The following is a 14,152-nucleotide window of genomic DNA, read 5'->3' as shown; positions in this document are numbered from 1 at the left end:
ACTGTAACAGTGATCTACATATTTACTTTAGACCACATTCACGCATCATCCACACTACTAAAAACATACACAAAACTGTACAACCATAAAAGAAAAATCCTTCAAGAAATAAACATTACAATTCACAAAAACATTCTCTTGACTGTTTCTTGAATGTGTCTGTCCGCTACTGTACTCTGGTGGATGACAATTTGAACTACGTACTCGGCTGAACCCACTTCACGATCTTTCACTGTGAACGCACGAGTCAGTCTCCCGACACACAGGCTTCATCCCCTGTGTGAAGCAACTCCTGCAAGGGTTCATGCATGACTGCTTGTTAAATGACGAATAATACAGATTCAGGTCATAAAACAGTGTTTTCTTGAATAACAGGAGAAGTGAAGAGAACATCTCGTTGAATAGAGTAATACTGTAATTCTGTACAGCCTATTTAGTATTTTGGTAGACGTCTATTTCAAACCATTTACATACCAAATAACATTGAACTGTAGAAAAAATGATGGAAATAATGTCCTTGTCGCTTCTGGAGCTTGTTCTCCAAATGAAATATGCTGAAAGAAAAGGTAAAGCTTGAAAATGGTATTATTAAAGATCTGCTGTTATTCACCAATGGCATCAGTCGGACAGAAAGGGTGTGATACTGCTGGAACCGACTAAGGGTGGACTGTACAGGGTGAGTCACCTAACGTTACCGCTGGATATATTTCGTAAACCACATCAAATACTGACGAACAGATTCCACACACCGAACGTGAGGAGAGGGGCTAGTGTAATTGTTTAATACAAACCATACAAAAATGCACGGAAGTATGTTTTTCAACACAAACCAACGTTTTTTAAATGGAACCACGTTAGTTTTGTTAGCACATCTGAACATATAAACAAATACGTAATCAGTGCCGTTTGTTACATTGTAAAATGTTAATTACATCCGGAGATATTGTAACCTAAAGTTGACGCTTGAAACATTGTCCCCACTTGATTGCAGGGGCCCAAACAGCTGCATCATACATCGCTTTTCTACAGAATGATCTGCCAACGTTCCTCGAAAATGTCGCACTGGAAACGCGTCGACGTATGTGGTATCAGCATGATGGTGCACCTGCACATTCTGCAATTGACACTAGGCTGACTGTTGACAGGATGTTCGACGGGCGTTTCATAGGACGTGGAGGACGCATAAGTTGGCCAGCCCGTTCTCCTGATCTTACATCTCTGGACTTCTTTCTGTAGGGTACGTTAAAGGAGAATGTGTACCGTGATGTGCCTACAACCCCAGAGGATACGAAACAACGTATTGTGGCAGCCTGCGGCGACATTACACCAGATGTACTGCGGCGTGTACGACATTCATTACGCCAGAGATTGGAATTGTGTGCAGCAAATGATGGCCACCACATTGAACATCTATTGGCCTGACATGTCGGGACACACTCTATTCCACTCCGTAATTGAAAACGGAAACCACGTGTGTGCGTGTACCTCACCCCTCATGGTAATGTACATGTGCGTCAGTGAAAAGACAAATAAAAAGGTGTTGGCATGTGGACGTAATGTGCTGTTCCAGTCTCTTCTGTACCTAAGGTCCATCACCGTTCCCATTGGATCCCTACGTAATTCGGTGCTCTCCGATACACACGATCGAACAGCGGAGGAGTGGTACTCAAGCGTCAAGTTTAGGTTACAATATCTCCAGATGTAATTAACATTTTAGAATGCAACAAACGGCACTGATTACGTATTTCTTTATATGTTCAGATGTGCTAACAAAACTAACGGGGTTCCATTAAAAAAATGTAGGTTTATGTTAAAAAACATACTTCCGTGCATTTTTTTTATGGTTTGTAGTAACCAATTACACTAGCCCCTCTCCTCACGTTCGGTCTGTGGAATCGATTCGTCAGTACTTGATGTGGTTTACGAAATATATCCAGCGGTAACGGTAGGTGACTCACCCTGTATTTATCAACTGTCGCTGGAGACAGGTGTGGCTGTCACTCGTAGAAGTATCATCAGTCACCTGTATGCTAAAAGGGCTGCTCCGTGTTGCCGTGTTTCAGAATCGTCCGCAATGGAAGCAGTTAAGGACATCACAGAGACGGTGGCTGTCAACGTGGGTGCACTCCTGGACGCCGGGGACGACGCCATGGTGATACTCGAGGCAGGTGACACACGGCTGGTGGTGCACAGGGCCGTCCTGGCGGACAGGAGCCCCGTGTTCGCGGCCATGTTCGCCCACGACACCCTCGAGGCCTGCACTGGTGTGGTGAGGATTGCCGACATCGGGGGCTCGGTGCTGAGGGAGCTGGTCTCCTACCTGTACACCCTGCGGGCCCCCCAGCTGCCCGGCACGGCCCCCCAGCTGCTGGTCGCAGCGGATAAGTACGGGGTGTCGGGGCTGAAGGCGGAGTGCGAGCGGCAGGTGGCTGCTCAGCTGACCGTGGAGACCGCGGCGGCCGCAGCCACCCTCGCAGTCCGCCACTCCTGCAGTGACCTCAGGCGAGCCGCCATCGAATTTATTAAGACCTGTCCCTTCGAGGTGATGGCCACTCAGGGGTGGGCAGATGCCATGCGGAAGCAGCCGGAAGACTTGATCGAAGTGAGCCGGTTGCTGTACGATCCACCACCACAAACCAGGTAAGTGTGAGATAACCCACCGATTCGTGTCTCTCAGTTCTAGGTGTGTGTATTTCCAACTGTATAATTTTTCCCACTGAATTTTCGTAGATGTGTGTCTTCTGTAAAATACACCATCATAGACAGTCATTTCACGATAGCTCACAATGCTATCATTACCCTCGTGTAGCAGTTTCAGTGAACCCCTAAACTGAACAGTGTTCATTACCAGGTATGTTAGCTAACAAAAATCATCAAAGATCCAGTATGTAGGCATTATATTAAACTACATGTATACAGAAAGTGGTTGTTTAGGTTTTAGCATAAACTGTCATGTCAGAGGGTACACTCACTGTGTGAATAGAGCATGAGCCAGACTGCTGTGGACACAAAGCTCTATTGCCCAGCACAGGCTCACACGCAGTGATGGGTGTAGTTTGCAACCGGCAGCCTGTACTGGTTGCTGTAGGCCTGTTCCCATAAAGTAGTCGCTAAAGTTGTCCATTGCCTCTGTGGCTGATGACAATGAGACACCTTTGAATAGTGCCACACTGCATAAAGATGATGACCGAGTAAGTCACTTACAGCCTACACCTCGAGAAAGGTAGTGTACTACAGAATGATTAGAGGAGGGCGGCAACTTATCTACAATTTTATGTTGCTGATGTTGACCTGTGGAATTTTCTTCGTGTAGTAAAGGAGACTATCGGAGTAATCACTATTCACACCTTAGTATTACAGCTTTGGCTCTTACGTAGTTGTCTCTCACTTTCTTTCCACGTGCAAGCCATGTGCCAGTAACTATCCCAAGATAATTCTTAGTTCTCTCCAAATCCAGACAGTACACGGAAGATGTTAATTGCTCTAAATATAAAAGAATGCTCTGCTGTGAGGGCTTGTATGGAAGATGTTCAGAAAACCAGGTGAAGTAAGCATCGGTGCCCCAGTGGCTGACTGCTCACACCTCTTGCAGCCGGAGACCACCTCGCAGGATCACAGGGCAGACCTACCAGCAGTTCTAGCTGGTCCATTAAAATTGAGTCTTCCCACCTCATTTTGTTCGTCTCTGTACTCAGCATTACATAAAGCTCACGCAGCGCTTGGATACGTTCCGTTCTGTGACACACAGAATACCGTGCCTTACTGTGTATTCGACGAACAGGTGTCCACCCCTGTGTGTGTGTGTGTGTGTGTGTGTGTGTGTGTGTGTGTGTGTGTTTCAGTGGATCTATGGCTTTACTATAGCCACCCAGTGAACACTACAGGCTTCCATTCTCCTGTGGCACACCTTATGACATTATCTATCCCATCCATTGTTGTTGCTGTTCCAATTCTGATAGTCTGTGACCCTTAAAGTGTCTCTGCGACCAGAGTTACCATTTTTCTGCACCATCTTACAGTTACATATGTTCATACAAGTCTAATAGCTACTAACACTGATAAATGATCATTTATTTTTCGTTTAGATTTTAATACTTACGTAGTATTTTATGTGCTATTTGACATATTGGAAGTCTTGTGTTCGAGATGACAGTGTGCATTGCGGGAACCAATTGTAATGAACATAGAGCCAGTGTTGTAAATCATTCAGTGTCTTTCTCTTTTATTCTATAAAGATTAACATCAAAATTCATTGTTCAAGCAATAAACATATTACAATTGTTATTTACATTCTTGAAAAAAATTTAAAACATTACATTATTCCAAACTCGTTATGCACGCTGTGGGAAATGACTCAAGCTCTTATGTTTGAAAAAATTTTTGTTAACGGGAATCTTTTTACTAACAGTAATCTTTGTGTACATTTTAAAAATTCTCTTGATGATGTATAATAGATTCTTGTCGTGATCTTCACCTAGTTCACTGCCTCATACTTCCCACACTATTGGGTGTCAGTTACAGACACACATACAATGTTTGGTTCTGGAACTGCCTCTGTCTCTCACTGATTCCACTTGACACCCCCCCCCCCCCCCACTCCCCCAGCCTCTCAAAATTATACATAGTATCACACTCAAATTTTATACACCACAGGTGCCTATGATTTTAATAATGAAAATAAGATGTATAAAACCACATGTAAGCAGAATTATTTTTTACTTCATACAGTGTCCACTTCACACAGTGAAGTGATACAGTGTTTTCCCATTTTCTTGGGAGGATGTCTCACTATCCCATGTTCATCCTACTCCCCCTTGTATCCATGCCAGCCCTTCTAGATAGACATCAGATTCTCACAGAATTTACCATTAATACCTACTGTATGTGGAGGACAAACTTAATTTTATTTCAGTAGCAAGTTCACAGCACAACTTACATCATCAATCACAAACATTGTTCATCACCCCCACCACACACACACACACACACACACACACACACACACACACACACACACACACACACACACAATTAGTGTGTGTTTTTCCATCACTGGGGAATGACATGGCTTACTTTAACTACCCCATGGTTTCATGTGTGCTTACAAAGTGAGGATGCTCACTTGAAAAATGCGTAAATTCCTGTCAACCGTATTTAATGAATGAAATTTAGATGAATGTGGTAATACTGTTATGACACGTAACTGTTGCACAACCACAGCCTCTTTCTATTGTCAAATCATGAGTTTCACTGTGCCTTACTGCCCGCTGTACTGAATTCCTTCTCCAGCTCAATTTGAAACACGCTGTCAACCATTTTGTTAGTTGTACCTTTCAAAGACCAGTTTTAAGACAGGCTTTGAATGATGTCTGATGATCAAAGTATCACATTAATTACAATACGAAATGTTTGACAATCAGACGAGTGTCGTGCCTGTCAAATTTATATGCGTGTGTCAACGTGCTCAGAAGCAGCCAAATTTCCTGAACTGCGTTCCACCTGGTTTGTATGCAGGCACATAACTTTCTTGCACTTTGTCTATTATCGTCCATATGAAAACCAATACCACAGTAATGTAAATATCAGAAAACCCTTTACCAGAGATGGCGGTCCTCAGCGCTTGTAAACTCAAGTTAATTACAATAAATGACATTTCAAAAAGCAAGAGTCAGCTTCAAACTACATGCTTCTGTATTTCGACTGGGATCCAGGACTCCAATCCGGTCACTACAGATCTTAACTATCATTTTAACCACATGTAACATCATATGCACTTTTTCAAACTTGATATGATGGGGCATGAAGTTTTGTTTTGGGCAGGGATTGTGAATGAAGCACAATAAAATGTTACAATTTTATGTATCGAAATTTTTCACCGCTAGAGGGATGATGAAACTGAAATGGTTATACAACAAAGTATGCCCCTGCTGCGTTTCAAACCCAGCGTATATCATGTTGCTTTCTAGCCACATATAGATACACAATGTCAGTTTATTTCACCACCAGCGAGATATGCTCATGTCTGAACTAGAAATAATGCGAGGAAAAGTTCTGTGCTGACAGGGACTCTCAACCCTGTATATGCCATCACCACTGACTACACACCTGTCAAATACTTTTCCACCAGCCACTAGGAGTGGAATTTATAAATCTGAAATGATAGGATAAAAAGTTCTCTGCCTGTTTCAGAGTCAAAATTGGCACCAATTGTTATTGTTGACATTGCATGCACAAATGCTAAAAATCATAATTGCTTTTCACATATTACTTGCAGTGCGAATGCTACAACTTGAAATCACACAATGAAAATTTTTGTACCCAACCAGTATTTAAAACCAGACCTTCCCCTTTCATTGAAACCTGGATAACTATGGAATCTTGGGGACCCAACAAAACGATGGAACTGTATTGTCCGAAAAGTGTTCAAAATGGCAGAAAGAGATATCTGAGTTAGATTCCCAGTTCAGCACCAACATTTTCAACATTGCAAGTTCAAATAAGTTTGCCGTGACTTTACATGACAATTGTTTCAGGGGTGAAGTAAAATTTCTGGTGCAAGAAAGTTTAATGGTGAGCTTCCACTAGCCGGACGTCTGCCTCTGTCATGGTCCAACATACACAGACTCCTCCAGCAGGTAGTGAAGGAATGTCGGCTTTATTGTAGATTAGGAAGGAAAGTGGAACCTTATGTTGGTCAACAGAAGTCACCGGAGGCAAAGAGGGTCTGTTAATACTTGTTAAGTGTTTGACTGATCAGTGACTCGAACACAGAGCTTAAGCAAATGAAGCTAGAGCAATTTTAACAGACCACCAAACTACTTTCAATGCAGTGCCACTGTTTTGCCGTTAACGAAGGATGCTCCTCACTGGATGAGTGTTCAGTTTCCCTGGAGGTTCATTACAGCATTTATAAAACATTCTTTTCCTTGTTAATCCATATCAATGGCCACTAATTGCCTCAGCTACCTAATGTGTACTTTAGAGTTGTTTTTGTAATCACTGAAATTAATTCACATAATTGTCAGCTGCACTACTGGCATTATTGTAGGCTAGAGAAATTTCTGCAGGAAGTGTTTTCTCCCACCTGAGCTGCTGTGATCTTGTAAGAGTTTAGGTCACACCAAAACTAGATCGTACAAAATAAACTCAGTGACAGGTATCAATCAAACTTCCAGAATGTTCTCCAGGGATCATTGTCACATTTATAACTGCAGTAGTGAGCCATTGTGTTAAGGAACGTTAGTTATTTTCTAGTTCTTTATTATTGTGATAGAGGCTTATAATTTTACTAAAAGAAGAGATGCATTTGATATATAAGGAAGTCAATCATAGGCAGTGACTGTTGTTTGAGAATGCATCCATTGTTATTGTTGAAGTGGCTTCCCTTTATTATAATTTCAGAAGGAATTTATTTTTTACTTTGAAGTGGTATTAAGCTACTAAGCAGCCTTGTTTATCCAATATAATAGTTTTTTGAAGAGATCATCCATTATTATAATTTCTTCTGTTATTATTAACACCATCAATCTTGGCAAAGACGAGGCTTGTCTTCAGTAAATGTAGCACAGATAATCCCTCCATATATATTCCATGTGGAAAAAGGAGGCCTAAAAATGTACCGTGCAAGTGCGTAAGAAAGTCCATCATTTTTCCTCATGTAGCATACTACATTGATGCATGTAGCCTAAAAGGACCACCCATAATTTAACTGAAACAAGTAGATTCATGCATAATATCATAGACTTTTGTCTGACGTGTTGTCATACAGGTTGGAATAAGTATATTTATCAATCATAATTTTTTATTTGTAGCTATAAAGTATTCTTGGAGTGACTTATTGAATATTGTACACTTGAAGGATTGTTTAAACCTTCGATAATGGTGCATGAAGTATTTTGTGCGTCACAGTATATTGATAATTTTTACTTATGGACCATCTGACAGCAACTGAATAAAACACAATTTTAGTGCCATGCGCGTTTAGAGTTTATTTTCTGCAAGGCGTTATCAGTGGCCTGGAATATGTACATATGTTAGCTTTTTAATTTACATTTTTGTCACTGTGCCTGTAGGTTATAAACAGTTCTGGTGGTTGGTATTTCCTATTAAGTAGTAATGTTTTGAACTGTACTTACAGGTTGTGTGGACAATTTCTTACGTATTACACTCCCATTGCATTTTTGGTGTTGTTCTTCTTATGATTGCCAATTTGCAGTTTTTTCCAACATTCCACAGCACTATGAACTGAAAGATTGTTTCGATGCAATGTTTTGGTTTCTGTTGCCGACTGTCAAATGTTTTTACCAAAGATCGAATGTTATTGCCAAACTTTTGAGTGTTATTTTTGAAGTATCTGTGATCTGTTTGTGTACGCATTGGTGTGCGCGTGCGTTTATGTTTGTGTGTGTGTGTGTTATGGTGTGGTATTTTTTTATTTTGGCTCTGCTTATGTGTGTTAGTTTGTGTGTGTGTGTAGGTTATGGTGTACCATCTGGTTCTTTTCTGTGTGGTGTTGCCATTGTGTGTGTTTGTTGAGTGTGTTTGTAAGTTTTCGGCTTGTGAGTCCTTTTGTATTCTGGAAATGTGTTTGTTTTGTTGTATTATTGTGCGTGTATGTGGAAAGTGTGTCAAAGAAATTATGTCAGGAAATAATTTTCTCATTTTGAGTTGGTTTGTTTTGATGTGGTGGTTCACCAGTATGGCCCAATCGACTGCTTCCAAATGTCGTGAAATGTGACCAATTAGCCATCATACAGCACTTTAATTCAATAGGAAATGTTGAGCAAGAAAGAAAGAAGTAATTAAGTGTCAAACATCCCATCGACTGCAAGACCATTAGAGACAAAGTAGAATCTACAGCTCTCAAATGTTAGAACGGAAATAGATAGTGCCATTTCAAAGGAAAGGTCACAGTATTTGCATTGCTTAGTTTAAGAAAGTAAAGGAACACTTAAAACAGGATGGTTGGGTGGACATTTGAACTATTTGGCTTTACCTTCATAAAACAAAAATGTTTGGTCCTGACAAAAAACATAAAATCCAAGGCTAATGTGAGTCCTCAGAATGTAACAGTACACATCTGGTGTGATGAAGCTCTTTTGTGTTAAGAAATTCTTCCCATGGATATGTCCATAGTTATTAGCATCCATTGTATTCATGGTTGTCCACAAAGATTTTCATTGTGTCATGCACATAAAACCAGAGGAGAAAAGATATTTTGATTTCTATCGCCTCTGCATGTCTTGTCAACTATGACAGCTGGTGTCTATTTCAAGTCTGTCTCACAAAACTTTAAATGATTGCTTGAAACGTTAAAACATGTACCTCGTAGCAAGTGGCGAAAAAGAATTCGATAATCAACATCATCTTGTGTGCAGCCAACAGCGATGGTGCATGCAGCATGCAGGGATAGATTCCCACCCCACACAGAATGTTCCGTTAGGTTATTTCCAGTTCATGTATGGGCACATTCTGCTACAGCTAAACTAAGCAGATGTTTGACATGTATTTGTGGTTAGAAAACAATGAGAGGTGGTGGATTCAGATCCCAGTAAAGGAACAAAATACTTTTTCTCGACAGTTCAGATTCTCATTTTGCTATATTTGGATATGTAATGTATTATTGCACTTAGTTAACAATCCTATTAGTTGCTAGGTTTGAATCATCGAACACAATGCCAAGTCATTTCAACATTTCAACATGCACCCACACACACATGCTTACCTGTGGCTGAAATGATATTTAAGATCTTTCGTACTTAGTTAACAGAGACAATAGGTGCTCAATTGGAATCCTGGATGGTAGTCTTAATAGAAATGTTTTCGTCACTTAATTTCAAGTTAAAACTTAGTTTCCAAAAAGTCATTTATTGCAATAAACTTGAGTTTACAAGCTGCCATCTAATTATAACAGGTTTCGATATTCACATTATCGTGATATTAGTCTGATTGTGGACTCAGTGTTACAAATCAGTTGCTTCAAATGGGGTCTTGTAGTAATCATTTTGTAGAGTGAAATGTCCATATCGAAAAGAGATCAGAGGAACTGCAAGACAGTAACATTATGTGGGTGCATGCGTCGTTCCCCTACACTCTGTCAAAGAACATGGGACTTCATCATCATCATACAATTTAGATGGAGTGGAATTCAGGCCGTTTGGATAGTTTTGATGGCGATAGCACCTGAGCTAACATGTCCAGTAATTCTGTAATTATGTTTTGTATTGGGCGTTGTATGTACCTTCTGGCTGCACTTAGATTTGAACTACCTGTTGTACGGGGTTGAGCGACTGCCGTGGAAAGCTCGGATGGTAAGACTGATTGTTATTAGCTTACTGGTAATTCATTTGTATTGACTGGAGCCCTATCCCCTGTGTGGATGGTCCCTCAGCAGTGCTGGCCATAGTGAGCCACCTCCACATCCCCACGAGGACACGCCCAGCCAGCTCACACCCTGCCTCTCTGTATGTGCAGTGCACCAGTCGTTACAGAGCTGAGGACCACTAGCACCACAACCACCACCAGCACCACAACCACAACCAGAACCACCACCACAACCACCACCACCACCACCCCCACCGCCGCCGCCACCACCACCTCTGCCAGAGCACCTCGCCAGACACCTGCTGCTGCGCGGCCCACGACTCCTCAACCTGATGAGGCCACTGTCTCTCAAATGCGGTGAGTTCCCTCAGAGCGCGCGACGCACACACACACACACACACACACACACACACACACACACACACACACAACATTATATGGTAGATAAGATAGAAACACTGATAAGCAAAGTGTAAATGCTCAGTCTAGATTTAATGAGGGTCAGCAAAGTGAACTGGGAATAAAATCAAAATATACAATCAGAGGTGGTATCCCCACGACTAGATCATAGTATCATGGGAGAGAGGTTAGTTAAGAATAGGTTGGTAGGAAAAATAGTTATTGTCAACAGTTCAGTGTCTTATTCATCAAGACCAGCAAACCAATGCCAACAATAATTCAGACTGAGATTTTCACTCTGCAGCGGAGTGTGCGCTGATATGAAACTTCCTGGCAGATTAAAACTGTCTGCTGGACCGAGACTCGAACTCGAGACCTTTGCCTTTAGTGGGCAAGTGCTCTACCAACTGAGCTACCCGAGCACGAGTCAAGCCCCGTCCTCACAGCTTTACTTTTGCCAGTACCTCGGCTCCTACCCTCCAAACTTTACAGAAGCTCTCCTGCAAACCTTGCGGAACTAGCATTCCTGAAAGAAAGGATATTGCGGAGACATGGCTTAGCCACAGCCTGGAGGATGTTTCCAGAATGAGAGTCATGCTTGGGTAGCTCAGTTGGTAGAGCACTTGCCCGCGAAAGGCGAAGGTCCCGAGTTCGAGTCTCGGTCCGGCACACAGTTTTAATCTGCCAGGAAGTTTCAATAATTCAGACAATGTCATGCCCAGAAAATTTTGTGGTGGGGAGAGTATGAGTGCACTGAATGTGTAACACTGTCAGATGAGACAAATATCAATTACTTTAGATGTATTGTAATGGTCTAGTAGAGGTCAGACTCATACACAGACATTTATGAGACCATTTTTGGTGCTTGTCAGGAATGAGAGAGGAGAAAGAATCCAATAATTTGATATAAAGTTTCTGTTGGTAACAAGAAGTATACTCGGCAATCACCAAACTGAAGCAAACGCCAGCAGAGCCTCAGCTTGCCATGGTGTGGACCACATTGGTTGCCCCACTGAAGTCTGCTGTAACAGCCAGTCTCGGTAACCACAGACATGCAAAGGGGAAACTGTGCCTTCTGTTGACAATGTGTCTGTCTGTCTGAGCAGCAGATTTGCAGTGCCATGAGCTCCCAGAGTCCACAATTACATGCATTCCTATCTCTGTCTTTCCCTACAGTTTTTAACCTCAGCAACAACCTCTAGTTCCACAGCAGTTATTCCCTGATGCCTTCAAATATAACTTACTCTGCTGACCCTTGTACTTGTCACAGTTTTCCACATATCACACTATCCTCACCTATTCTGTAGAGATGTTCCATAGTTCTTCTGTTATGAGTTCACCTAGTTTAAACACCCTTCAATAGCACCGCATTTAGAATGCTCCAATTCCCCTCTTGTTTTTTCCATAATCCATGATTAATTTTTATGCAGTACTGTGCTCCAAGCATACATTCAGGTATGTCTAACACAAATTAAGGCCTATCTTGGATATTAGTAACTTTGTTTTGCGAGGAATCTCCTGTTTTTCCATGCTACATTACTCCTTATAACAACTATGCTTTGAACCTCAGTGTAAATTAGCATCACATGTACCAGAGTCCTAAAAGTGGTCTACTGTGTGGTCCTCAATTCTGTAAACTTTGCCACCAATGTTATTTCTGCCACACCCCAATACTTTCCCCTTTCTTACATTCATTAATCCTGATTTGGCACTCATTCAACTGTTCATTACATTCACCAACTCTGGTGATTGCCTGACTTTCAGTGAACACAGAAATATCACCAGTGAATTTTATCAATGAAATCCTTTTCACCTTCAGTTTTAATTAAATTGCTATAAGTTTCTTCAGTTCCACCAATGATTCTTCAGTGTTCATCTGAACATTTGTGGAGATTTCCTGCATCCTTATCTTTAACCATCTTTAATTCAGAATACCAATTCTTGTTGATTATTGTACATGTTCTATGTTACCTGCTGTTCCATATATCTTATATGTACCTTTTAAAAAAAATTTCATGCACTTTCACTGTTTCATGCTGTCAAATGTCATGTAAAGATCTGCAAATCCAATAAAGATCTCTTGATTTTTCTTGAACATCCCTTCCACTGTCCCTCGATCCTTTACTCCAAATTCAGTTTTCTCAAACAGATTGTCACCTTTGTCTTCCATTCTTCTGCATGTTGTTGTTATTTTTTCAATAAGTTCTATTCATGAGCTGTTTAGTTATGCACTTATAGGCGCTTGGTTGCTTCTGTAGTGCCTGGATGGTGTTTCTCTGGCAGTCTGTTGTTATGACTCCTGTCTTGTGGATTGCACAGACAAATGTGAATACTCACGTGATTGCCATTTATTATTGCATTGTCTAGAGCCTCAAAGAAGTTAAATTCCCATTCCATTCCTGTGTACTTCAGTATCCTATAATTTACACACTGAATTCTCATAACAATTCTCTTAAAATTTAGTTTACGAACTGGTCCGAGCACGGGGGTCACAACCCGGACCACACACCACTGTTAAGCACTTATGAAGGACTGGATCCCTTACTTCGATTGCACATAATTCATTAAGGTCAATCCAACACATTTATTTCAAATACATAAATGAAGTTACATTTGAATCTGTCTGACATTAAACAGGAATAGAAAAAAAACAATTTCAAAATCAGCTGATTCAGTGCGTGAAGTGCGAGTTAAGCCAATAACCAGGTAAACTAAATTTGAATCTGTCTGGCATTAAACAGAAATAAAATACAATTTTTTTATATGTTTAAACTACATCATTAAGGAATTCCAAATCTTTCCCCTTTCTAGGCGGAGGCTGAGCCAGAAACACAGAATGCCCCAAAATCACAGTTTTGCTGTGAAATCTTACGGGACACCTGAAAGCAGTAACAGACAATGGGTCGGCGCCCACAAATAACATAGGCCAAGAGTCAGGCTGGGAGCACATCCCACGAGAACTTGTTAACACTATGCTCACCACAAACTGTACACATTCCGACCGAACATCTGCTTGTGGTGGCTCCCAGAAGGACGAAGCAACCAACAGCCCCACGCCGTGCTTCTCACACAGGCACCTCAATTTGTACAAACATATAGGCCAACACCAACTCCGCACTCCCCTCTCACTGTGAGGCTTGGCACAATTTATACGAAATGCCTTCCAGGCAACCAGTAATCGCCGCAGGAGTTTCACTATTCACAAACAGCCCCAGTGTAACAGACATCACACATGTGCTTACGCCCGAGCCACAACTCCGCCAGTCTCACCGGCCGCCCCAAACTGACTGCCTTTCGCCGTCCCGCGCGCCCCAGCCGAAAACGCAAAGATGCTCATGCCCGGGGCACACCAGAGATAAGCAGATTGCTGATGATCGACCAGCGATCTGGCTCAGTCATTATCATAACTGAATTGTGATCTGAGTGCACA

At 41.6% G+C, this 14,152-nt stretch overlaps 1 protein-coding gene across 1 annotated transcript in view; it reads left to right on the top strand.

Annotated features, from left to right (window-relative positions):
- Window positions 1–14,152, top strand: part of LOC124720068 (BTB/POZ and MATH domain-containing protein 3-like) — a 55,354-nt gene that overhangs the window by 21,253 nt on the left and 19,949 nt on the right. The window contains exons 2-3 of the mRNA XM_047245335.1: window positions 2,064–2,640; window positions 10,474–10,680. Coding sequence (XP_047101291.1) covers window positions 2,075–2,640; window positions 10,474–10,680 — 773 coding nt within the window. The 5' untranslated portion in view covers window positions 2,064–2,074. The remainder of the gene's footprint in view (window positions 1–2,063; window positions 2,641–10,473; window positions 10,681–14,152) is intronic.

This window comes from Schistocerca piceifrons, chromosome 11, assembly GCF_021461385.2.
Source record: "Schistocerca piceifrons isolate TAMUIC-IGC-003096 chromosome 11, iqSchPice1.1, whole genome shotgun sequence".
In the NCBI taxonomy this organism is placed as follows: Eukaryota; Metazoa; Arthropoda; class Insecta; order Orthoptera; family Acrididae; genus Schistocerca; species Schistocerca piceifrons.
This window is presented reverse-complemented; position numbering and strand designations above follow the sequence as displayed.